Consider the following 26,776-nt stretch of genomic DNA (forward strand, 5'->3'; position numbering starts at 1 on the left):
TTTTGCCTTTCTTGATTATTTAAGGGCAAATTATTTGCTGATAGGATTTGGTAGGTCAGGTTGATGGTTGAACTTCTTGATCTTGAAGGTCTTTTCCAAACTAAATGATTCTATGATTCTGTACATTTTAAGGGTTTAACATCCTTTTAAGATGGTGGAATGCTAGAAAAAACAGCAAACTAATTTTCCAATATATACCCTTTCTCATTTTTTTTTTTAAGTAAAGATTCATAGAACAGCTCAAAAAAAGTACTTAGGCAGTAAAACAGAACATTTTGGATAAACTGCTATTAATAAGGAATTATGTAAATTAGCATTATCTGTATTCTGAAACATACATAGTACTATGTAAAATGTGGAGGTGGAAAGATTCAGCCATTGTTTGTAAGAATACAGATGAAAGGCTTGAATGGTAAATTGAATAGTAAGCTGAATATTTATTATGCTAGCTTTAACAATCAAGGCAGTAAGTGATTAAATATTAAGGGGCCCCTGCAGAAAAGACAAGACAGCATAATTAATCATGTATTTCTAAGTTAGACTAAGCATCCTTTTTTCCTACCACACCACCACCCAATGCATAGTATCCTGTTCTGGGTATTTGCACAGCCCTCCTCATCAGAGCGAACTGAACTATGTAAAGGCCATCAGACTGAAAATATGAGCTGCTGTTTTCAGTCACACCAGTTTCTACATCCATTGCTGAGAGGTGCACAAATACCTGTGCCTGTGCAGCACGAGGGGCAGAAACAAGTAGCTGGAGATGAATGATAAATTTAATGGAAAGACAACAGACAGCAGTGAGTGGAATAGCTCAAACCCTCAGCCTTCGTCATGAGTCAGGAGTCACTGTACCACACTCCTCACACCAAGGAAGGAAAAGAAAAATCTGTTCTTCAAACAAGCTTCTGGCCGTACATAAAATTTTTGGGCTACAATTTTCTGCTATTATTCTGAAGTGCAAGACTGACCTCCATTAATTCACATGCTTGTTATAAATTCCTACAACAGGTATTCATTTTACTTGTATTGTAGAAATGCCAAAGCCCGATTAGACTCAGAACCCTGCTGTATTAGCCATGCTACAAATAGAAGAACAGAGTTAGTCCACGCTCTGAAAAGCTTCCAGCACAAAAAGACTACTAGCAGGAGAAAAGAGGACACAATAAACCTGTCAGAAAAACAGTAGTTTTAGCTCCCCTCATAATTCCAGAGGGGAAAGAGAATAAGTTATGAAACACGGAGAATATATACAGCAGATACACAACACGGATGCTTATTTTGCTGTTTAAATACAAGCATAACAGGTCCTCACAACAGCTCCCCATTGTATCAAGTATTAAGTGATTGCAGCATTAAGGAAGATTTGGACCTTTCAGAGCACTAAGAGGAAAGGGTGATCCCACAGGCTCAAAAAGACAGTCTTATCCAACATATATGGACGTGGAAGAAAACAAAACTACCACTGGTAGCGGTAGCTCAGGGCTTGAAAGTAAAGACAAGCAGCTTTTCAAAAGGAAACATTACCCAATTGCCACAGAGGTTTCTTTCTGAAAGAGTCTTACCAGTTTTTGTAAGTCTTTTCTGAGAATCATAAGCATCACTTAAATATTGACTTTGTTCACTGAGCTGAAGTTTTCCAAACCTTTCTTAGCATAATTATCAGTTTTATTTTGGTTTTAAGCATAAGTTGTATACCAGTAAACTGCTGTGAGCAAATTCAAAAAAAAATATTTCTAGGTCAGCCAAGATTACAATATTTGAAAGGCAATCTCTCATTTGTGTGTTGGTACAGGAATTAAAGCATTTCTATCATGAGCCACTGAGCACTCTCAGCTCCCACAGGAATCCGCATGCACAAGATATAACTAGAAACGCTACAGACAAATTCCCTTGAGAGCAGCATATCTTTCTCAGATGTCTGCTGGAAGTGTTTTTTCTTCCTTGCTTCTCTAATATACCTCATCTGTCCCTTTCAGAAAAGGGAAGAGAATAAAAGAAGGGTTAAGATTGCAAGAGACCTCTGGAGGTCAACTGGTCCAGCCCCCGTGGTCCCCTCAGCTCAAGCAGGGCCACCCAGAGCAGGTTGCCCAGGACCATGTCCTGGTGGCTTTTGAAGATCTCCAAAGAGGGAAGCTCCACAGCCTCTATAGGCAACCTGTGCCAGTGCTCAGTCACCCACCAGTTAAAGAAATGCTTCCCGATGTTCAGACAGAACCTCCTGTGCTCCAGGTTGTGCCCAGTGCCTCTCATCCTGACAAAAGGCCAATAATGAACATGCCAATTCCTACCTCATTGCTATGTGATGAACTGAGTACATAAAATTTCAGCATCCTCTTGTAATTTACTGAAGTAACAGGATCAGCACAGAAGTAAAAAGTAACTAACAACTCAGAAACAAGGCTCAATGTAACATTGAGGTGAAAAAAATCTTTTGTTTTTTGTTTCACTAGAAAATCCTAAATCAGCACTGAAGGTAAATGACTTCAGAGTCACTAGGAATATGACTTCTTAGAGTACTTAATATTATAACAGTAATTTAAATATTTCTGTCATACAAAAGACAGGAGCTATTCTCAGCAAAAGAGCTGTCTCCTGGATGAGCCCATTCCATGTGCAATAGCAGCAAACACTTCACAGAGCACTCTGATCAGAGGCTGAATCTAGACAATCACCTTAACCTTTGTAATCAAAAGACCACAGAGCTCACACCTTTTTTCTCCCATTATTTTTTTCATTAAGTACTACTTTTAAACCTTTTCATGGTGTCCCGAAGTTCTTTAATTAGGCAAACAGTAATTGCAAATCAAAATTGCAACTGTCTCCAGACACATCGGTGACGAAGAAAACAGAACCACAGTGAAATTACTGTGCCAATCATCATCAGTCTTGTCTGTAACCAGCAGCAGCATCTTTTCCTTTGAGCACCATACAAAGAATCTTTTCTATCAGGTGTCACACCACCATAACAACAATTTCATAGATCTGATAAGAGGAACACCTTCCAGTTTTTGTAGAAGGTTTATAAATAAAGAAAAATGGCTTTTGTTGACTAAAATGGCATATTTAGCTTTATAATCATCAGGTAAAAGATAGCTAACATTTCAAAAATATCTAAGGAAAAGAATTATTTCACATTATTGTACCCTAGAAGAGTTTTACACAAAGGAAGAGCAATTTTTATGATGTGTACTTCACCCTACAATGAATATATTTCAGTTAAAGGAAGTAGAAACATTAATACTCACAGAAATTCAAATTCATTACCTTGGCCAGCTCAATTTTTAACTCTTCTTTTTCTTCTTCAGAGATCATATTGGTGAAATCAACATCAGTGACCATGTCTTCATCTGCCTCATTCAAAGCCTGGGTTTCCAATAGACCTTAAAGTAAAGAGTTAAAAAGTTAAAACAATTGCTATCAGTTATTTCAACTGTAATATTGACATCCTCTAAAAGCAAAGAATGCTGTAATATTCACCCACTAGGAAAAAAAGAAGTTAACTACAAAACAATGCTTGCCTGCTAAAGGTCATGAGCATTCTGTTTCTTCTTACTTTTGAAAAACAATTGGAAGCATTAGATGGTAACTGCTTTAATAAAAGCAACTTAATATGTTAAAGCACCACTCATTCCAAGAAGGCAATCACCTTGGATCCCACCAGTCCATAGCAAGACATCTTTTTTTTTTTTTTCTAATACAGAAAAACAAAACAAACAAACAAAAAAGCATAAACCAAACCAACCAACCAAATCCAAACAAAACAATAACTAAAAAGCCCTGGTTTTCTTCAAAAAAAAAATAAAGTTGATTAATGTGTATCACTTATGTGAATAGTGGCAATAGCACATTGAGCAATACAGTAAGTCTATTACCAAGCAGGATTTGCTTTAAGAATACCTCTGCGACAATTTGAGAACCTTGCAGGTGGCCATAGTTTGCAGAAGGAAATGCCATACCTCCTGCTTGCAAATTTCTAAATGTTAGAGAGAAACTTACCTTGATTCCTCATCTAAACCTGTAAAGGAGGAATAATTATATTGTATCTCCAGTCACCACCTTCTTCTGTGTGTCCAAGATCAGCATCAGTATGTATGATAACCAAACTATTCATAAAAAATGTCTGCGAGACCTGGAATTGGTATATTACATTCAGAAGAACCACAATATAACCTATCTCCCAAACACTCAGTGAAGAGAAGAGTGGCAGCTGGGATCTCACTAAATAGCAGCCTCTCATTCTTCATTGTCTGCAAACAAAACAATGCAAAGCATAACAGAAAACAATCCTTTAGAACTTGTTTTGAAGTTCTTAATCTGTTCCTGTTGTAGAAGGAAGTTTTCTTCCAGGCTACAAATCAAACAACATTTTTCCCTGTATTTCAGTTCTTCAGCTGGCTAACCAGCCATCTCAGTTGACTCCTGACATCTGTGTGCTCTTTAATACAGGAGAGACTAACTTATTTCAGGCCTCCACAGACATCCATATACTCTTTTCCACAGAGATTAGACTTTAACTAAGTTTTGACATTAGGGAGTAGAGGTTACAAGCAGCAAGCCAAGAGTATTCAACAACGTGAAACCAAGTACTTCATTCAGTATGTAAAAAGAAAAAGAAGAAAGCAAAACTCCCTCCAGCCTTTCATCATTTCTTCCATATAGACTCCCACAGCGTACCTGGATTTCCTCCTATTTAACAGAATAGAACAGATTTGATTCTTAGCAGCAGCTTCACCGCAGAGCACAATGTGGCAAACTCAGTCTTACTAATTACAACCTCCCATGAGTGGGAAGAGAAAGGGAAGTAACACAGGTGCTGAACCCCTGTCTGGCACCATACGCAAAAGTTGAGCACCACCCATAGGCACAAAAATCTTTTAAAAAGAAGAAAGCATTTAAAAGAAGTTCTTACCTTTGCTATTACCCAAAAAATCAACTTGCCAGGATATCCTAGATTGCCAAAGTCACAACAAAAGAAAAGCATATTTATTCAGTAGGAATGCTCCCAAATTACCTTCATTAGCCCCACTCCATCCTAAACACAATTGTTTGATTTAGTTTTTTTGAGGATTAACAGAGTTGCTATGGGAATCAGGCTAAGCTTACTCCCCCAAGGTCCTGGCAGCAGTTTCCTTTTCTTCACAGACTGGGGGAGCAGCAGTCCAAGTACAGCTCTTGGAAATACTGGGGTGAATCTTAGGGCCAACAGGCTTAAGGTTGAAAACCCTTAAGGAAAATCTTGGGGCTGAATTAGTAAAAGACATGAGATAAAGGAGATCTAGGACCAGCTGATACTTAAGCTAAAAAGGAGACAGATCTGTACTTAAGGGACAGTATTAGTTTGGGATTGCCTAGGTTAAGAGGCCAGAACTGTTAGACAATGGATAGACAGATACGTGGAAGCCAGCACGGACCAAAATCACCAAAGATCGAGTAAGATTTCATTAGACCAAATGGTCAAGTTTGATCTTCAAAATACTACTGAAATAAAAATCCATTCAAAAAAAAAAAAAATGCACATGCATGTCAATCTTCTTAATGACCCTCTGCAACCTTACCCAGTGCCTGTCACAATTCTGATCTTGTGTCTCGCACAAGCATCAAGTCCCCTAAAATCTATTCTGATCCCTCAGCCTCCACCTTCTTTCTAAAGCCTCTACCACAGTCCTCCCTAATGGTCACTGTCCTTCTGCATCGGCTTTATTTCAGTCACCTTGTTCACCTTCCAGTCTGAACACCTCTCCACCATACTGTGTGTCTTGGTCTTCTTTCAACTAATCTCAATTCTTAAACTTCCCACATGAGCACAAGGAACCTACTAGCAACCTACTCTCTGACTCCTCCATTGCTCTTCTCAGTCTCTGCCTTTCCTTCACAATCCTTGGTTGTTTTTTCTTGTTCACCCCCCAAGAAGCTGCTTTCAGTCTTCAACTTCACCTGCCACTCCACTCTATGCTGAGGACATCTTCACTGGTATCCCCTCACCATTTATGACAAACCACTTCAGTCCTGGGGCAGGCCTATCAGCACAGGTAGGATGTTCCAGTTCTGGTGCTACCTCATCTGAACTTCCCAGTTTATTCCCCACCTGAGCAACAGAAACTCCTTTCTTGAATCTGACCTGATCTCTTCAGTGTCTGGGGCTGCCCTCACAGACTCTCTCTAGTTTGTCTCTCTTAGTCTTCAGCTTAGGAAATGGAGGAATAAAGAATAAAGGAACTTAACCCCTAGAGATTTGAGTGTCCACAAGCAATTGCAAGGCAGTCTGCAAGTAGGGTTCACAAGAATTTGTTCCTTCTTTTCTTTTTTTTAAGTGCCCGTCCCTATTTCCCCTCTAATAACTACTGACTCCTGTGTTAGACCTCAGACAGAGTTAGAGCTCTCTTATAACAAGCTTAATGAAAACAGTCAGGTGGTAGAGAAGATGTAAAGTGATTTCACAGACAGACAGAATACTAGATGTGCTCATTCTTTTATGAGTTATCAGAGAAACCAGAGAAGAAAGGCCATTCGTAGTATCTCTTTTACAACAGAAAAAATGGCCAAGTTTGCACTTCTGAGCACCATGGCTTCCATTCCACCAGAGCATGCCTCCTGCCAGGTTCCTACAGCACCTGACCAGGGGAGTTCATCACAGCCCCTGGGGAAACTACAGCATTAGCTTGATTCACAGGAAATTATGCTACAGAGATTTTCCTATTCATAAAACAGCTTAATGTTGTGGCCCCCAGGGAGAAAAGGAACCTGCAGCGAGATTCACACTGATACAAGTAAGGGTGACTTTTGATTTTGGTAGTAAAACAGCTTCTATTGCTAGTATTGCTAGCACAAAGCACTCTTCCACCTTCTGCTCTGTGCAAGAAGCTCAGCATTCAGCCCACCTTGCCTGTAGGGTCCTTTCAAGTAGGCAGCAATACACCTTTCAGACATCGGTTACAGATGTACCAGATACAGAAGCATAATGGAATTAGGAATCTCAGTGAGCTCCTGTATTCTCCAATTAACTGCCTGAGTAATTAAGAATCAAGGAACGAGGTACGATACTATTTAGTGTGTTTAATCTAGCTATACATTTTGTTAAACGCACTTAATCTAGCAACTCATGAAAACATACACAAGGATGAGCTGATTGATCTAAACAGTTAGAGCCGAATCCTAGAATCTAGTATTATTCTACAATATAAAGTGCTATATTTAGTCATCTAAAGCTAGAATTTTACGATAAAATTGCATTTTTATACTTGACCACGTACATTCAATTCCAGCAATTATGTACTTTGCCCAAGAAAAAAAAAAAAGGCATTTTATTAATCCAGACCTTCACCTGTATGCATGTGCAGACATACACTTTATAGAAAATTGCTGCAACCAAGTAGACAAACACAGAGCTTTTCTTGGTTGTTTCATGTTTTTTTTCTTTGTCGGTAGAAAGAACTTAGTTGGTTTCTAATTCACCTGGAATTAAACATATCAATATCTATATATATACTATACTGATATATCAGGCAAATCTTTCTCGCCAGAAGGCTGCAGCACTGAGATATGCTAGTCTTTGCTGTGCACTTAGATTTTCATTTGCTGACCACTACGTAAAACCCATCTGTTCCTTTAACTTTAGAGTACTTTAAATGATCACTAGCTGCTTACTAAAATATCATTTTTATTGGTTATTTTATATGACCACAACGAACAGTTTGTTCAACGTACAGGCAGGCTATTTTCTATTAAACTACCCATGTTTGCTCTCAAGTCTCTGGAGACCCCGTCAAGTCTCATTCCCTTGCAGTGGAATCCCAGGCCCTGAATGGTTTGCTTTGATTTCGGTTGTGCAAAATGCAGACAAAAAGACCACTTGTTGGGAGGTCACAAATCCAGTCAGGTAACATTTCAAGGCTCTGTTTTCACAACAGCCCACTGAAAGTATGGGGAAGCTATAAAGTTAATGTAAGTTACTCCTTCTCCTAATTTACAGAATTAGAGAAATACTTATTACTCATTAACTTCCAGCGAGGACCCTATCTGACAAAAGATAGAAAGCATAAAATTTCAAAGTTGCAAAATTTCCCAACAGCCAACAGTTTTCCACATGAAGTGATAAATAAATGCCTAGTCAGAATTATTATTAACAACTTGCCAACTGGTTTTATGTGCAGGAAACTAAAGCTGAAAACAGCACGCTCACAAAAGTAGGCACACTAAAATAACCCTACTCTACTAGGATTCCTACTCTGATTGTTGAAGTTAACTGCGTTGTGGTTTAAGCTGGCAGGCAGCTAAGCAGCACACAGCCATTCACTCACTCCCCCTCACCCAGTGGGATGGTGGAGAGAATCAGGAAAAAAAAAAAAAAGTAAAAGCTTGTGGGTTGAGATAAAGACTGTTTAATAGGACAAATAATAATAATAATAATAATAAAGAATATACAAGGCAAGTGATGCACAATGCAGTTGCTCACCAGCCATGGACCAATGCCCACCCAGAGCACAAGCAGCTCCCTACCCCCACCCCAGCCAACCCCCAGTTTTATTGTTCCATATGATGCCACATGCTGTGGGATATCCCTTTGGGCAGCCTGGGCCAGCTGTCCTGGCCGTGTCCCCTCCCAGCTCCTGGGGCACCCCAAGCCTCCTCGCTGGCCAGGCAGCACCAGGAGCAGGAGAGGCCTTGGCTCTGTGCAAGCACTGCTCTGCACCACCTGAAACATCCCTCTTGTATCAGCACTGTGCTCTTCCCAATTCCAAAACCCAGCAGCACAGCAGCTACTAGGAAGAAAACTAACTCTATCCCAGCTGACACCAGGACAAACTGATTTCACTGGCCTGAATCTAACATAATTCTACGACCATAAGACATCTGATTGTCCCCAGACCAGTCCATAATAATGCATTATGCTGAAGGATTAATCCTGCTAAATGAAAGTCAAGGTCTGCATTCACAATGCCATCGATTACACAGCTACCACAAGCAGAGTTGTTACAATTAGGACATATTTATTTTTGAAATGGAGCTCAACATATGGCTCTATCAGCCAGCTTAAATTCAGGCTACAGCTGCATCAATAGACTTCCTTTCTTGTAGTTAGCGATACTTATCAGCTCAGGCACATATATTATCATCACATAATATACTGCTCTTGAGCCTTGAACTAGTACTTCTGCTTTGGATCAAGGCATATACCAGTTGTTTGGAGTTTGTGGGCATCTCTGCATTGTACTGCTCTGCAAAGGATAGCAGAAAATTTCTCCCAATTATTGCTTTCTCTCTACAGATTCTGCCGTCTCTCACATTTGCAACTAGAGCCTCCACACAGAGGGAAATACTGTGAGTGTCTGATGATGACTGAGCTATCCTCCAAGGGCAGCTTTCCAAGAAGCAGCCTATTACCCCCCAGTGCACTCTAAGGGTGTCATATAAGCCTGTAAGCCCATCCACAAGTACTACTCTCATAAGGATGCACAGCTCATAGTTATGAGCCATGGAGTATTGGTCACTATGGGGAGTGAGCTGAACACAGCTAAGATTGAAATCTAATTTGAGGGATACTTCACAGCAGAATCAGAGAGAGAAAAAAAAAAAAAAAGACTGGTCTGGATTGCTCTGACGTTCCCAATGTTCTTCCTTTTCCCAACTAGAATATATGTGTTTCTTCTTGGAGGAATTGCATTCATGCTGAATTCCCAGCTCTCCTTCCCCACTTTTCCAAGAAATACCAAATACCATGCCTTGTTTCTAGCCATGGTTTAAGAAAAAAAAATAATAAAAAACTGGTAGGATTGTTAAGGTTATTAAATACGTTCAGATGCACAGCTGGTATAATTCCAAAATCATACCAATACCCAGATTTGGACCTGGGAATGAAATTTCCACTTGTGTAGAATAGCAGAGGTTATTGGGAGGCTGAATGCCTTTTTACTTCACTTCATAGCACAGGTGTTGCAAGCTTCCCAGGATTAATTTGGAGCTTTACCTAGCAGATTACCAGCCATCACTGGAACTCACAGCATCCTGTATCTCATGTCCTTTCCCAGCATAACAATATTTTACACATTGATCTCTGAGCATTCAGCTAATGTAAAGTCTCATTCCAGTAGGCCACTAACAGGTTGGACATGAGAAAAGAGGTAGGGGGAGTCCACACAACACCACTTAGTAGCATCTCCTTGCTACTCTATCTTGTCCAGATCAAGCCATTCGTGTTTCTCCTGAATTCAATCTTAGTTGCTGTGTCTGGTGCCCAGCAATTCTCCTTCATGGGAAAAAATATCAATCAGTCAATCACACAGAGAGACATTGAAGGAGCAGAAGCAATCTTGGAACCTATTCTACAAACCTACCACCTATCATACTCCATGGTCAGCTAACAAGACCTCACTGTCTCCTCTGTACTTCTGATTACTGTCAGGCTCAACACAGAAGCCCAATCAAGGCTCAACTCTGGGAGGCAACATTACAGGCACTATTACAGGATAACTATCAGGCTAATTCTTATACACTGACCTTGTTAGAAACACAACATCACATTATTGGCAGTGATGTCTGCTGTATTAACCACAGTGTCAACAAAGTTAAAGGCAAGAACAACAATTTTTTTGCTTGTGTATATTCCCCAGCATTTATTTCAGGGAAATAAATAGAACATGATCCTTTACTCTAACAAAACAGTCGAGTATTGAAGTCCTCTTACTGCTCGAATTTTTTGTTTCTTGACCTGTTAAAAATAGCATACCTACCTTGTTATCTAGTATTCATATCAGAGGAAGAAAACATCTTCTAATTACGTAACTCTTGGACTAAGCAAAACAACATTTCAGCTTCTTTTGCCATGTCATTACATTGCAGCTAACAGCATAGCAAGGTATGCACAACTCTGCCTTATTTAATATTAGAAAAAACTTGTTTACAAATTTAAATTGCAATTAAAACTTCAAAGGGATGAAATGGTAAGTAGAACAAAGGCACTGTCCAGACACTGCATTAGTGTCTTTGATCTTCTTTATAATGTAGAATTAATGCCAGATGTATAGATTAATGGGGGGGGGGGGGAGGAAGAAAGGGGGCCTAGAAGCCTGTACAATAAATAAAAAAAAAAAATCAGAAAAAAAATATTGCAAAGATTTCCAGGACCTCTTCTATGCTTCTGTTACTACAGGAGGATCTAAATGGGAAGATACACTTTCATTTAATCCAACTAGAAAAGACAGAACATGATGGAAGATCTCTTCTGTGTTTGGTTCAATCTGTGGAAAAGTCTAAAACTGCTTGAACTTCACAATTACCATGCAGACTGTCTTTCTCCTAGAGGACTTAGAACTCAAAGGAGAAGGAAGACTGGTTTTGAAGCTATGACTGGGAAATAAAACTAGAGGCTGGGTTTATCTTGGTTCAGAGAGGGAAGAACTCAAGCCACACTGGTCACATTGACCAAAGGCATAAAGCCACCTTCCTGTGAGCAAGGAGGTTCAATCTCCCTTCTTCAAGTATGCTCCCCATAGCAGTAGATATGGATGGGCAAATCTCTTCATTTCCTCTCTCCACTGGGCTTTTGGCCCAGCATAGTGTGAAGAAGAAGGAGGGAGCACAGCTTTTGGGTGTTCAAGAGCTCTTGGACACAGCTGACTATCTTAGAAAAAATGTTCTCAGTCACTCTGGAGCAGCTCACTACAGATCTTAGGCTTTCCATCCCATCTCTTAACTCCCTCAAACCAGGCATCTATCCCTAACCATGAAACAGTCTGTCAGGTTTCCAAAGGAACACTTTTATTTGAAGTCCCTGGTTAAGCAGCCAGTTGTAATGTGCTAATTCTTCACTTTCATTTTTTTTCTAAAACAGAAAAGTAATTATAGTTTGAGGATCTCACTATGTTATTTTTCCCCACTAACACAGTTGGCCAGTGGAGGAAGACAACCTGCGCAAAAATTAATTGGCAGAGAACCATCTCCACAGCTTGACCACTACACTGAGAAGCCACACACATTGGTAAAGGATTTGATAATCATCCTAAAAAAACAAAATGCAATACATAAGTGAGAACAGCAATAATAGCAGAAATATATATATACACATATCACTTACTAAAAGTAGGTACCAAGCTTCAACCTAGAAACTGATTTTCCAAACAAAATAATTAGCTGAAACATCCAGAAATGTTTGGCTGTCATGTTATTAAGCATTTTATCCAAAAATATCTAGCTTGCTTTGTATAAAATAATAATCCTGTCTACCCGGGGAAGACAACGGGGACATTGCTTTCTATGCTGTAGCTATGGAAATACAAAGCAATTGTTGTGAAATGCAACAGTTTAAAGACAGCAGATGCCTCTATTATGTCAATACTGAAAGTAATGACAGTATTGTACCACTTACTGTGCATTCTATTGATCATTCTGCACAACCTTCCATGAGGTCAAGGGAGAGAAAAAGATGCCACAAGTGGAAGGGCTATCATCTCTTCCCTTTCTTTAGGCAGAACAGAAAAAAAAAAAAAAAGAAAAAAAAAAAGAAAGAAGATGAAGTCACGATGGAATAATAGGGAATGAGAAAGTGGATGACACTGAGTCACAAAGGAGACTTGTTCTCTACAAATTAGGTACTCTAGAAGCTCTAAGACTGCATAGCACAAATGAAGGAATAAAGCATATATAATCAGACTCAAGAATAAGAAATGTAGGGGAAGATAAGAGCTATGACATGGAAACGCTGGCAGTCAGAGGTGGAAGTTGTCAGTTAAAATTTTAAACCCACCCTTTCACACTAAAAATACAGAGAGGTGCGTTTTTCCAATCTCAGAACAGACAGGCATCTTGGGTGCCATCCTCAGCTGGCAGAAGTGACTGTGATGCCACCAACTGTATAATTAAGCTCACACATCTGCTTCACTGAATCAAAAATCACAGAAGCTTAATGGCATGATTTAATAACCTTCCTCTCCCAAGAAAGGATCAGTTTGCTGTATTTTCCCAAATCCAGGTGCAAAAGAGTATCACTAGATAGCAATCTAACTGCAGTATAATTAAACACACGAGTCTCCTCAATTAATTTCCAACAAAGTATCTGTGTTACAAGAAGCGATGAAGTGTTATTTTTTAATTAAAGAAGAAATTCCTCAAGTAGCTGTAATTTGTATCCTTTAGATCACAGAAAGCATAAGTAACAAGATCTTTAGAAGTCTAATTAGAAATGAGAAGAATCTTGCAGCCAGCAGCTTTTTTTTTTTTTTTTTTTAAACAAAACTAGCTATCTTAACCTATAAGGCAGATATGCCACGTCTGATCTCATAAACTTCCTATGGAAAATACACAGCAAACAATTATAACTGGGTACATGACAGAGTCTTATTCACTTCAGGCTCAAATTCATAATTCCCATTGCTTTAATACAGATTAAATCTCAGCTCTTTTACAAACGCTAAAATACAGAATTAGGAGTGCTGAAATAAAAGGGACAAATTATCCCTCCTGACATCTGCTAAGTCTCTCATGTTGGGAGAGTAAAGATTACAGTTTTTAAGGACCAGGACTGCCTTTTGCATACTTCTTGGCACAAAAGGTCCGTGACCTGTGACTCAGCCTAGTAGGCAGCATCGCAGTTATAAATTACTGACAATAACTCACCCACAAAGTTGGGATAAAGGCACATACCTTGCCACCAAAATTCCTTAAAGGCTGATGTTAAACTACATAAGAGCTCACGGCTATCCCGAAGCAGTAGTGAATCAACACAGGCCACAAACCAGGCAGCTCTTGTGTCCTTCCTTCCACAAACCCGTTTTTAAGCATCGCCTGCTTTGGTTTGTAATAACCCTTAATCCCCCTGGGATTACAATGAGCTACATGGTGCCAGTTCACTTTTGCCTTCCAAAGGGATCATTATCTGATAGGGCAGACTTCCACCAGGCTTACCTGCAGGAACTTGACCTACTCTTGGAAGCATCTATCTACAATAGAAAGGCACTCCCGTTAAAACCAACAAAAATAAAGCTTATTTTGTCAATATTATTTTAAAACTATACATTTTATCTTGCATTCCCTTACACAGGCCCTTTAAAATAGCATTATTTGTTAAAACAAATACTCCAAATCTACTGAAAAGTAGCTTTAATCTGTGCCACCTCACTGCTTGCAAATTCATGGCCTTACAGCCAGGCAGCCATTCCTACTGCTGGCTGACCTGATAAACCTCAAGTTTATCCCTGGAGTTAGTGGCATGACTTCTTTGGACACAGTCCCCACAAAACACTCCTCAACCAGAACAGTACCATTTATAGCTGGGCCTGTTCAAACCAAAGTTTCATTTGTTTTTCCTGTAGTCTTTCAGCTAGCACCTTGAACTGTGAAATGAGGTATTTACTATTTTGCTCCTAATGTTCAGCTCCATGCTAAGGTCCTCACAGTTTTTGGCATCAGCACTTTGTGCCTTTGCCCACTCAGTGCTTTGTAGCACGCAATTACCAAGAAATGTGTTGGCTTTGTGAGCCTGTGGGTGGAGGCATCTGGGGCTTAGGGCCCTGGGTGTCTGTGAAGTTCCCATAGAAACAGGTTGCTCGGCCTTTTCTCTTGGGTAGGGTTTGAGGACAGGAGATAGGCCTCTGTAGGCAGGCTGGGTCACACAAATGATGTTTTCCAGGATGAGTGACCACCTACCAGGCCAGGATACGGAGACTGGCAGGCGCTTCCAGCCACACCATGCAGCCTCCATCTTTCAGGTCCCTGATTCACACTCAGGTATGAGCCACTGTGGCCACAGTGGATCAACAGGGAAGATAAACCCTGAACCAAAAAGGGTCAGCTTCTCTGACAGCTGCTCTGGGTACAGGTAATGGCAAGCACATTGACAAGAGAAGGAAGGGGGTTGGGAATATCACCAGAGATTCTACGCCCTCACGATTGCATTAGATCACAGTTGTAAGAGCATCACCCAAACCTCTGCCCCAAGCCACACACATTACCTGTCTGCTATCATCCCTATTGCACCTTCTGTACCTTAAGAAAGTCTGAGAAGAGACCAAAGGAGAGTCTTGGTCTTTTCTGCACTCTTCTGCTGCCTCATATACATGTACAAACATTCTTCTAAAGATGTTGTTGTAGGATGGGCATAACACAATGTCATTTTCTGAAATAAACCTATTCCAATGCTTGCATCTCTGCTAATAGCTTCCATTCATGCCTTCATTTCTATTCATCTTACATGTTAACACTGCATTCTTGCTTGCTCACCTTTCTCCAGTCCAGTTCCCACCTGTGGCACTTCACTACAACAAGAATACCACTCCCCTCATATTTCTGTGTTCACATGGACACAACTAACTAGCCTTTGAGTTCTGGATCTAGACCATCGTTGAACCTCTCTGGAATGGTACAGACCATTATACACACTCCTCCTTTCCTTTTGCTTAATGCAGACTTTGCATACATTGGTCATGATCTACGCTTCTCTATTTTTTGAAGCAATTTAAAACCGCAGAGGACAGAAATATTTTTATCTACCCATAGTATATGTCTTCCACTTTCCTGACAATGTATGTTATTTAACTCTGCAAAGACCTTACTTAAATCTTCTAAACTGAACCATGAATCAGTTTACAGGAATAACAACATTCAACAGACTTTTTTTTATTATTATTAAATCAGGCCATTCAAGTAATTGTTCATTCTTCACCATCATTTTTCCCCCCTCTAATCAATGTTTCTGCACAATCTGACCCCCAACATGACTGAAGGACCTACTCCTTCAAGACCACATGGTTTCACTGGTTCTTCAGTATGCTCAGAGGCACATAATAGTGTACAGCACCGGTTAGATAGTTTAATTACATGGCAAACATCATTCTCCCTGATTATGACTTTGATTCCTTCCTCCCACAATAATAAGTTAATAGCTGCCATCTGCCTATTAAAATACTTTGAACAGAAGATAATCTTCTGTTCCTGGCATAATTGCCACTCTAACTCTGCAATGTACATACATTTTATTCTTCTCTAAGGAAAATCTGCTTGTGTTTAAATACAACTCTCTCTGATCACTTTTTAATTAAAATTTACCATGTACCAACCCAGTAAAGAAAGAACTAGTCATCCTCTAAAAATCTGTTGGCTTTCCCTAGAGTGACTGACCTGAGATCTACTCAGTGGAGTTAATAACATTTAATTAAAGTGTTAAACATAGAAAGAGGAATTAGACAAGCTCCTAAAATGCTTAAAGCAACATCAGCACAAATTATTAGCAAATTCACCTACAACATACTGAAAGCAACTATTCCAAGGAAATTATGAAAAAGTATTGTAAAACTTTAAGAAGGTTATGAGCAACCCTTTTTTAACCACAAGCATCCACCACCTTAGTCTCACCCAGGTGACAAGGCAATTGTCCAGGGAACAAACTGGTGAACACAGAACACCTGAATAAACAGACCCACCTACATTTTTCCTGAAGAAGCAAACATGGAAAGCATCAGCTCCCTTCAGACACCATTTATAAACATTTACAGAATATAAATCATACAGCCTTTTAAATCCATCTGATATGTAGTTTTTACCATGTTTTCATACTTTACTTGTGATTTATAAATTAGTAACTGGCAACTATTAATGTATCTTTACAATGAGGCACAGTTACTAAAGGGAGAGACAACATATGTTTGGATGGCTAAAGAGGAACAGTGTTTCACAAGTTAAAGCAAAACCAAGGCAGAAGTCAGGCCATACAAATGAAAAGAGAAAACAGAAAGGATAGCTCTTAAAAGACGAAGAAATAGTACTGGCAAGATCTGGTCCCTGGGGGCCTGGGAAAGCAAATAATAATTTCACTTACCAGCAAACAAAAGTAGTCCTCTCAGCAAGAAAGCATGTGAAAATAAATTAAAATTGCACTGCCTGCTACAAAAACATTTTGAACAAACACTTTTTACTGGGTAAACCAACACCAGATCAATAAAATAATATTCTTGCATAAATAAATATATGTATCAAGGTTTCCGGTGTAATTTTATCTCTCTCTGCTAAAAGCTCCACTAGAGCCTTCAGTTCTTGTGTCACACTAAATGCCAAATCATGAGTTTGCATTTTGAGGAATCTATTGCTGTTAAAATTACTTTAAATTCTATTAACTTACAAAAATGTTAAAAGTCCAGTTTTTCCTCTAGAACAAAGCTAGAGTGACTGTCTTCCTTTATAGATTTTAAGTACTGTACTGCTTTAAAACACTTTAATGAGTAGGTTCTTGATAGACAGCAAAGATGATGGCATGATAAGGTAAATTAATGGTGACAGCAGAGCAACTTTACAAAAAAAAAAAATAAATTAAAAACAAAACCAAACACAACACTAAAAATAGAAGCAAACACTTTGTCCTGACAGCCCTCCCTGCTTCAGAAAGAGCCAACTGCTCAAGGCATGCTGTCACCTTCCCTTTTCTGGATGTGACACAAGGTATCTGAGCTACATCTGAGCTACCCACTACCTACTTAGCTGAGCTTCCCTCGATTCTCCTTCTGTGACTAAAAGACAAAGATGTAAAAATTGCATAAGAACTGGATCCCTGACCAGGCAGTTCCTAACCATCTGTTAGCCCATTAGCTGGACTAAACGAGAGAAGCTATTATATCTGGTCACAGGACATACACATTTAACCATGCCTTTCCCTTATTTCTGTAAACCTGCATTTATTAATGTTACTGCTGTATTATTCTTATTTAGCTGTTTTAAAAGCCCCAGCTTCAGAAATTACACGTCTTTCAGCAACCAGCCTTAAGTAAAAATATTCCCTGACAGATAATGTGGAGAGAAGTCCAAAACTAGTATTTTATACAACTGTTTACAGTGGGAACTTTATGGTTTGCTTAACATAAAGGGGATCCAGTAGCGGATCATTCATTTTATTGTGCCATTATTAAAAAAAAAAAACAAAAACAAACAACACCTTGTTACTGGAATAAGTGAAAGAAGATCAAGAATTACAAGAAAACCTACACAAAGGTAATTAACGAGAACAGCATTTTAGAAACATTTATTATTATCCAGATGGTTTAAGTCCTACAAGCAAGTAAAATGTGACAAGCAGAAGAGGGAGAATGGGAGACCCAGTGTAAGACCTTTATCATCATCATAAAGACTGTACTTGGGGCACTGTTACTTCACGCATGTCCAGCTCTTTGCATTTATTTTGCATTTTCATATCATTTGTAGAAAGATCCTCACTGCGAATATTCAGCAACGTTTTACAAATCAAAAGAGAAAGGGAATGAGACATGACACGAGAGAGAAGTAGATTTAATGCTAAAGTGCAGCACAGGCACTTGCCAAGTTACCGTGTCTTTTACAGTTATCTACCTGCAACAGTAAACCATACTTGGATTCAGAAAATTAATGATAGCCTACCCGAATATTATAATATGACTTTGATCCATGGATATCAAAGATGTCCAGGCAAGTGAATCAAACAAATCAACTAATGTGCCCAAGATTTTGGAGAAGGTCGATGCAATGTCTTATATTAGAACCCAGATTTTTCAGTTCCCTCTCACTATTTCTAATATGTTAGGGGTTTAGAGAATGCTGCAGTGAAAATACTTTAAAGAGCAACAGTATGACTACAGTAGACCTCATTTCTAAAATTTGGCATTGTAACTGTGTTTCTACAAGATAAAAATAATACCAGACAAAATTAGCCTGCCCAGGTTTAGTACTTACGTATTACTCCAAGAGGTATTTTCTGATTAGTAAGAAAGATCTAATTTTACCCTTAAAACACTTTCTGAAACAAAAGCTGACTATAGTTTTTCTAAAACCAAATTTCAGGATTACCCTAGAACAAACTACTGAACCGCATCTATATTCCTAGATATGTCCATACAAAATATACTTCAACCACTCTGTAGTCTTCCGACAAACTTGTGCTACATCCTTGAGCTTCAAGCAACATGTGCCCTAAGCACAGCTCCTTAAAAGCTCCACACTTTCCCGTACTGTACTGGACAAGCCAGCAAGGCGCATCAGAATACTAACTAATACAAATTAATCTCTCCACAAATGCATTTGAGAAGACTGACAGAAAGCAGACTCAGACTGTACTTGAGCTGCCTCATAGTAGGACTCATATCAGCAGTCCAGTGAAAATAAAAAAGTATAGGAGAAAAAAAAATGAGCAAGCATTTAAAAACTTGTTTTGAGGTCTGATATGTTTGGTTTCCTATATTCTGCATTTTATATCTTCATCATTGTAAAAGTGACAAGGTTACAATGCCTCATAAGATTGGCCACGGATTTTAGAGGAGGTGTCTTTTTTTCTTTTCCAAATCCCACCGTTGTTCTATTCTCAGTTCTCTTGCGTAGCATGAAACCACTCAGCTTTTCTCAGCCTCAGCGAACAGAATCTCTTCTTGTGACAAGTGTCATTATGCTGCAAGTAGTACAGGTTCAAAAGGGTAAAATAGCAGCACTGCATTTTATTTCAGACATTTATTTGCTTAAAATCTGTTATTTCTGATAAATCATTCCATGCATTCCCCTCCATTTAGCATAAAAATGGATGAATGATAGAAGATCAATTATCTCAAGCTCTGGGCACTCTCATTAAATATTTAAGAATCTCACTGTAACTTACAGCCCTATCGTTTTCACTCGACCTCATCGTCAAGCCAACTTATTAAGACAGCAGCTGAGACTTCCACCAAGCAGTCATATATACAGGTTATCATTGGCCAGCCCAATTATCCCAATATCCTCCTGACCTTTTTGGTACATCCTCTCTCCTGCTTTCCAAAACTAGGCAATGATGAGCTCCAGAGGCAGCAAGGAGATAGCACAAACTCCTGGTTAACAGATTTGATGCTGAAGCCTCAGAGGCAGGCACACCCAAACCTTGTAAAGGTAGGTGGGGAACGTAAACACACTGCTCCCAACAGAAGGAACTAGGAGCTTCTGCTGGGCAAGAAAACTGAGGTTCCCCTTGCCTCAGCTCATGTATCAACACTGATAAACCTATACGCTGATGGACTTCACAGGGTAGAGGGATTTTATTCTGCAGTAAATCAGCCCCAAGCCAGCAAGAAAGGTTAACACAGAACAAAAGTCAACGCTCCTTGGTAGAGCTAGTAGGGTAATGGTTGGACCAGATGATCTTTGAGGTCTTTTCCAACCTTAATGACTCTGTGATTCTGTTTAGGAGCAAGAGGGAAAAAGAATGCTGACCAAGCTGCCAATGCCCTGTCCCAGGGAGTTGTACACCATACCAGGCTAACACCATCAGACTGTGTGATGGCATGTGCCAGTATGACAGGGTAAGGGCATGGTGCTAATGCTGCACGCTCTAAAAACTTTGTTCTGATCATAAGCTCCAGACAAAGGGCATATGCCCAGGTACTGCCTGTCCTGCCCTGTAACCTCATGTGCCAGATGTGACTGGCCTGAGGACCACAGGTGGAGCACATCAGCTACATCAGCAGAGGAAAGCAATGCAGTGCTACAGGCTTATGAGACATAGGACTCAATGAGGATGAGTCTAACTTTTAACCTTACTACAGCTCTCACCCCAGTACTTCATGGGTACTGTATATTACTCTAGATGGGCACACCACTATGGCTAAAATGCGCAACTACTGGCAGTTGATGTGCCAAGAACAGCTGTAAGAAGAGTTCCTAGGACAGGGAGATGCCTTGTCAAGGATACGCAAATACTTTTCAGCGGTGGGAAAGAACACCTATACGGTAGAATAAATTGCAAGCTAGGAGAAAACTGAAAAGGAAATTTAGCTGCAGTTTTCAATCTTTCCATCTTTCAATGGAGCTATTACCTGTCTTCCTTGTTGCAAGTTCCCAGTTTAGCTGTGCATGTTATGTACTTCATACAAGATTTTATCATTTGACCAGGTTTTGCCAGAGATTTAACAGCAACAGCTACAAGGATGTTGAGTAGGTAGAAGGGCAAAGAGCAGAAAGCTGTACCTCAAACCTTCATCAGTGTTTGAGTCAAGAGAGGACACGAGGGGGGTATGACAGGAGGTAAGACTATAGCTGGATACAAAAAAAAAAAAAAAGGAGAAGCAATGCAAAAGGAGAGAAAAGTATTAAGAGCAAAGCTTCAGTGTGTTGAGTAACATGGAATCCTCTGATAAAGGACAGACAAAAACATCCCTGGTATTATCATAATTGGAGGACATTTACAATTGTAACCTAGAAAGCAGGACAACACAGGATAGTGAGTTAATCTAGACATGAAGCAGTACAAGTATCAAGAGATGCAAATACACAGTTCTGATCTTCCTGTCTCTCAGACAGAAGCACTGCTCTTCTGACTTCCAAAGTTTTCTCTTTAAAAATGCGTGATAGCCAGAAGAAAAACAAATAAATTGTTACTGATTTTTTAGCATGTACCTAAGTATAGCTGACATTCCCAGGATCACCTAGCTCCAATGACCATTCAGAGGAAAAAGTGATGTAAGACAAGCAGCCAGAGGCTTAAAGGTACAACTTCCGTAAAGTACAATTTATGTTTATTATGTGTGAATTTGTTCACACAGAAGGTATGGTTATTTCTTTAGAAAATAATTTTAACATTAATTACTAATATGCTCCACCTGGTAGTCTGTCTTATCTAGCTGGCATCAAATGCTGCAAGACATATTTAATACATTTAAGTATAACGGTAATTCCATTTCACTCCATGAAACCTCTCTATTTCTTTTAGCTCAATATCAGAGCATTTAACTTCCACAATCTTTGGACCATAGGCAAACGCGCTGTGCCTTGCACCACACAACCTCCTGATAGTTGCTGTGACCTCTATGCAGTACCTTGACTCAGTTACATGGAACAATACTTTTTTTCCCCACACACAGTTGGAGTAAGATTTATAAGGCTGATTCATGCCAGTATGTGAAAATTCTGACAAAACATATTTTCCTGTTCTGAAGAAATCCATGTTTCGTATTTCCTGAACATGAAGTTGATCTACCCAGGCATGGCCTCCCTTCATGAGGATATAAAATGGCACAAAGAGAATTATTTAGAAAAGTCCTTTTGAAGAAAGCCTTCAAAATGCTAAATAGGAGCAATTCAGCAGTGCTTTCAAATGTATAGATTTTATTTTGTCTTTTCAATTGCAATGCAATCCCCCAGCGGAGCACACTGGAACAAACTATTCAGGATTCATTTCTCTGTGGGTATTTGAAGGTTCTTTAGAAGTAATTCATAAACTCATTAAAATGTATAAATATTTCTCCAGCTGCTTAAGCAGCTACTTGAATTCAACAGTTTTTTTGTTTGTTTGTTGTTGTTGTTGTTTTTTCCAAAGCAAATTGCTACTGTTTTGCTAGTAACCTCCCATAACTGTGGTCTGCAAATGGCATAGTGGAATTGAAAAATTCACATTTCTGCCTGGTGCTTAGATGTACTTCATTGAATTCAACTACATTAGAGACATATATATTAAACTCTTTTTGCCAAAAGGCTCCATAACTGCAGTAGCATGCGCTGAATTAAGTCTACAAGGAAAAAAGGACATTTTGGAACAGAAACTTGCTGACTTGCAAATACCTACTACAAAACTCTTAGCTTGTGCAGCTAGTGTATCAAAGAAAGATTATAATTTTTTTTTTTTAAGTAATGGAAGACTGTTCTTAGAAACTAGAGGAATAAAACAAAGAGTTGAGAAATAGAAGAAAAAAAGTGACTTAAGAAGTGAGAAGAACTGACTGCATAGCCTTGAAAAGTCCTGTATTCACCCTTCTGTCAACTGTCAACTAAAACTAAGTTGAAGATTACCAACAAAAAAAAAAAAAAGGAGGAAAAAAATCCTGCACTGGGAATTAATAATCTCTAACTAGATGAAGCCAAGCAACACAAAATGCTTTTATATTCTCTTCAGATACTCATTCATATGAAGTTATTAAAGACAAAGACCTTCCTGTGGCAGTAACAGAGCTACTGACCAAAACATAGATTAGCAAGACACGTTTATTGGCTTGAATTTTAACACATACTAAGACTATTAAGAATACTAACACAAGTAAGAACATTTCAGGTTGGATATTAGGATAAATTTCTTCTCAGAAAGAGCAGCTGGGCATTGGGATGGGTTGCCCACGGAGGTGGTGGAATCACTGTCCCTGGGGGTGTTCAAGGAAAGGTTGGACATGGTGCTTAGGTTTAGTGGGTAACAGTGGTGGTAGGGGGTTGGTTGGACCAGATGATCTTGAAGGACTTTTCCAACCATAATCATAGAATGGCTGGAGTTGGAAGGGACCTCCAAGATCACCTAGTTCCAACCCCCTGATTCTATGATTCTAACATATTTACTTACATGCTTATTAGTCAGGGAAAGGCAATTCAAATGAGTATATACCCCTATCTGGCTATTTGGAATCCGATAGCATTTTCCACCAACTCTACAAAACAAGAAACAAGCAGAACTTTTACCATGCGAAGCTCCTGCTTAAAGAACAGGATCTCCCGCTGCTGTCTGCACAGATGCATTTGGTTTAGATAACAGCCTTTCGCTATAATGTTTATGCTGACTTCTAGAACCACCAGGAACCGAGCAACACATCTATTTATTCTGCCAATGTAGCCACGAGGATGGCACACGCAGCCTGCTTTAGCCAGAAAGCCCTTCTCCTTCCCCAGCACCAGGAGCTGCACCTTCCCGATGGAAAACCTTCACGTACAACAGCATACCCATTTGCCTGCTTTGTTTTTGTTTAATGCAGTTCTTTTTACCTATCCTGGAGGAATGCTTTGACACTTAATTTCAGTAGACAGATGTCTCCCCCCTTCCTTTTTCCCCCTATTTATTTTACAGATGAGATAACGCAGTTTCCAAGCATCCCACTTTTAAGGAAATATTTGTTCCACCACCTGTTTAGTGCTGTGGGCTTGCGGACACGGGCGACGAAGCCAAAGGGCTCTTCCGAAAACACAACCGAGACCTCGAGGAGAACGAGATCTGTGCAGGCAGCACACCTCCGTCCGACCCACCCCTCACTCAAACCTGGCAGGAAAACTTTCTCCTCCGATCAGTTTCACCCAGAGAGGGACGAGCGGCTGCCCTGAGTACCCAAGAGCCGCAGTCCCCAAAGGAGCTGCTCGCTGCCTGCCTTCCCCCGTGGGGACCGCGGCTCCGGGCTGAGCTCCCCCGGCACCGGGCCGAGCCTCCCCCCCGCCCGCTGTCCCCGCTGTCCCCGCTGTCCCCGCTGTCCCGCTGCCGGCCGGACTCACCCCGTGCCTGCGGCTCCATGGCCCCGCACCGCAGCCGCCGTCGCCCCGCGCCGAGCAGCGGCTCTCTGCCGGCGCCGGGCCGCCGCTCCCCGCCCCCGCGCCGCGGAGCCGGGCGGCGACACCTGCCGGCACCGCACGGCACCGCACGGCTTGTGAGGGCACGGCTCGGCACAGCCCGGCACAGCCCAGGAGCCTCCTGGAACCCTGCCTGCACCCCGAGGCCTCCGTGTCATAGAATCATTAGGGTTCCAAAAGCCCTCCAAGATCAGTCCAACCAGCCCCCTACCGCCAATGTCACCCACTGAACCATGTCCCCAAGCACCACGTCCAACCTTTCCTTGAACACCCCCAGGAATGGTGACTCCATCACCTCCCTGGGCAGCCCGTTGTGTGTCGGATGCTTCCAGCCGCCTTCCAGGGCACACTGAGCACACCTAGCTTCTTGACACCTTTAACGTCAAAAGTGACCAAGGAAGAGAGTAAAGACACCAAGGAAGCATTCGGCATTTTTTTTGTGAATTTATTCTAACAGGTAACATTTTAGGTGAAGAGAAGTTAAATCCAAAAGAAAATGATTATGCAGTGAGGTTAAAGAGGTAGAAAATACGCCCTTTGCCTTAAAACACTGCAGAACATTGCACAGTGTCAACTTTACTTATTTCCCAGCTTCGTTTTTCTAACAATTTACAAAATTAAGGCCAAGGCAACCTTGATTTCTCTATATATTTAAAAATGTTTTGCTTTAATATGCGTGTGCTGGTGGTTTTGAATTTGAATTATTGTAAAACATGAATTAATTTCTCTAGGCAAGCCTCTCTTCATTGTGATTTGACATCTCCTTAGGCTGGAATTTAGCACTTACGAAAGCATATCAGAGGTTGTCAGAAGAATGAATTCCTGTACTCGTATCATTTCAAATAATGAGACATCCTACCGTGACAAGATTTGAGCTTGGAAATGCCATCAGCTTCTGCATTAAAAAACTCAATCCCAAGTCCAGCAATAAATGTATGAAACAGCTGGAGAAGTTTCTCTCAACAGGTGAAACTATTGGTATAATTACAACATGTACTTGTCTGTAAAGTACACTTCTATGAAGTGTGATGGAAACTGAGTAGGGGATTTACTAACAGGGCTATAACAACAGTGATATTACTTGGTAAGTGATCTCCCTGTCTTTACCATTACCACAAGTTTTTTTGTTGTTGGTGGTGGTGGTGGTGTTTGTTTTGTTTTGTTTGTTTGTTGTCATTATTGTTTTGTTTTGTTTTCCCATCTTATTTCTCTCCCTTGCCCTGTTGAGGAAGGGGAGTGAGAAAGCAGCTGGGTGGGTGCCTGGCACCGAGATAAGGTGAGCCCACCACATTAACCAAATACTAAGCCCTTCCTCAGGGATGCAGGAAAGACAGGGCAGGGGCCAAAGGCACAGTGGAAACTAGATGTATTACATTAATTTTCTCATACTGGTTTATCTACCTTGGGACAACATTGTCTCTTACCTGAGTACCTGATTCATAAGATTTTGTTAAGAAGTTGCAATTCTGCAGCACGGAATTTTCTTATCTGTCTACCACAGTTTCCTAAAGTTTCTTCCAGGCTGCAAGGGAAGTGCTAGGGACATGTAAGATCATACAGAATGCATTCAAAATATATATTTATTTTACCTTCATGTGAACCTGTAATACCTAGAAGTGGATGTCAACAATTCTAACCAATAAAAATGCCTGAAAAAGTTGCTCTTCAGTGATTTAATCTGTCTTTGAAATCTTACATTCTTACACTTTTATCAGCAAATTTTCATGACTGTTCTAATAGTTACAGAACTCCTTTCAGAATTAGTTTAATGGTCTGGTGACAAAGTATTCAAGTAGTTTATTTTTTTCTTCCTATGAAATGTATTTTCTCCAGCTGCTACTAGCAGAATGTAAGATGAAGATAAAAACCTTCTGTTGATTTGAAGTTGTTCCAGTGTTCAGCATTGTATGAAGCATGATCCGTGGTAGAACCATATGCAGAAAGTTATTTTCTTCTTATTAATAAGAAATAAAAATGCCTGTATGATTCTTCTATAGCTCAATTTTCTTTTCAACATCCTGACTTTCTCATAACAGGGGTCTGTGGATCTTAACTTCATATTGGCTATTTGGCATTGATCACTATGCTGCTATCAGGAGAAAATCAGCAGCTGCTTCCAACTATAAATGCTGCATAAAGAACCTGGATCAAGATCTTTATCTGATGTCAACTGACATCTCTATTATAACCAATAATATTCTGATTAGCCATTGAGGTAGTCTGTGATAAATGGCCAGTATGACAGTCAATAACAGAGTATTATGGCAACTCATATTTAGAAGTGAAATAAATATTTTTTTCCACCACTCAACAGATTTCTGACTGTCCTGTCAATGGAAGGTCTCTTCCCCACCTTCTCAATTTTTTCCCAGTTTTTCTTAGATAAAACATAAGGTGAATGATGGATGTTGAGCAAGTAGCTAAGCACACCAGAAAGCTCACCAGAATCCAATAAAATAGAGAGATAAAATGTGAAGATTGTATCAGACTACAA

General features: G+C 40.0%; 1 protein-coding gene across 2 annotated transcripts in view; it reads right to left on the minus strand.

The window, feature by feature from the left end:
- TPD52L1 (TPD52 like 1) overlaps positions 1 to 24,345 on the minus strand; it is a 55,195-nt gene extending 30,850 nt beyond the window's left edge. For both annotated transcript variants that reach the window (XM_068677534.1, XM_068677533.1), the window contains exons 1-2: positions 24,208 to 24,345; positions 3,268 to 3,383 (exon numbers count right to left, since the gene is read on the minus strand). In XM_068677534.1, coding sequence (XP_068533635.1) covers positions 3,268 to 3,383; positions 24,208 to 24,226 — 135 coding nt within the window. In that variant the 5' untranslated portion in view covers positions 24,227 to 24,345. The remainder of the gene's footprint in view (positions 1 to 3,267; positions 3,384 to 24,207) is intronic.
- Positions 24,346 to 26,776: the final 2,431 nt, after the last annotated feature.

Source organism: Anas acuta, chromosome 3 (genome assembly GCF_963932015.1).
Source record: "Anas acuta chromosome 3, bAnaAcu1.1, whole genome shotgun sequence".
Classification (NCBI taxonomy): domain Eukaryota; kingdom Metazoa; phylum Chordata; class Aves; order Anseriformes; family Anatidae; genus Anas; species Anas acuta.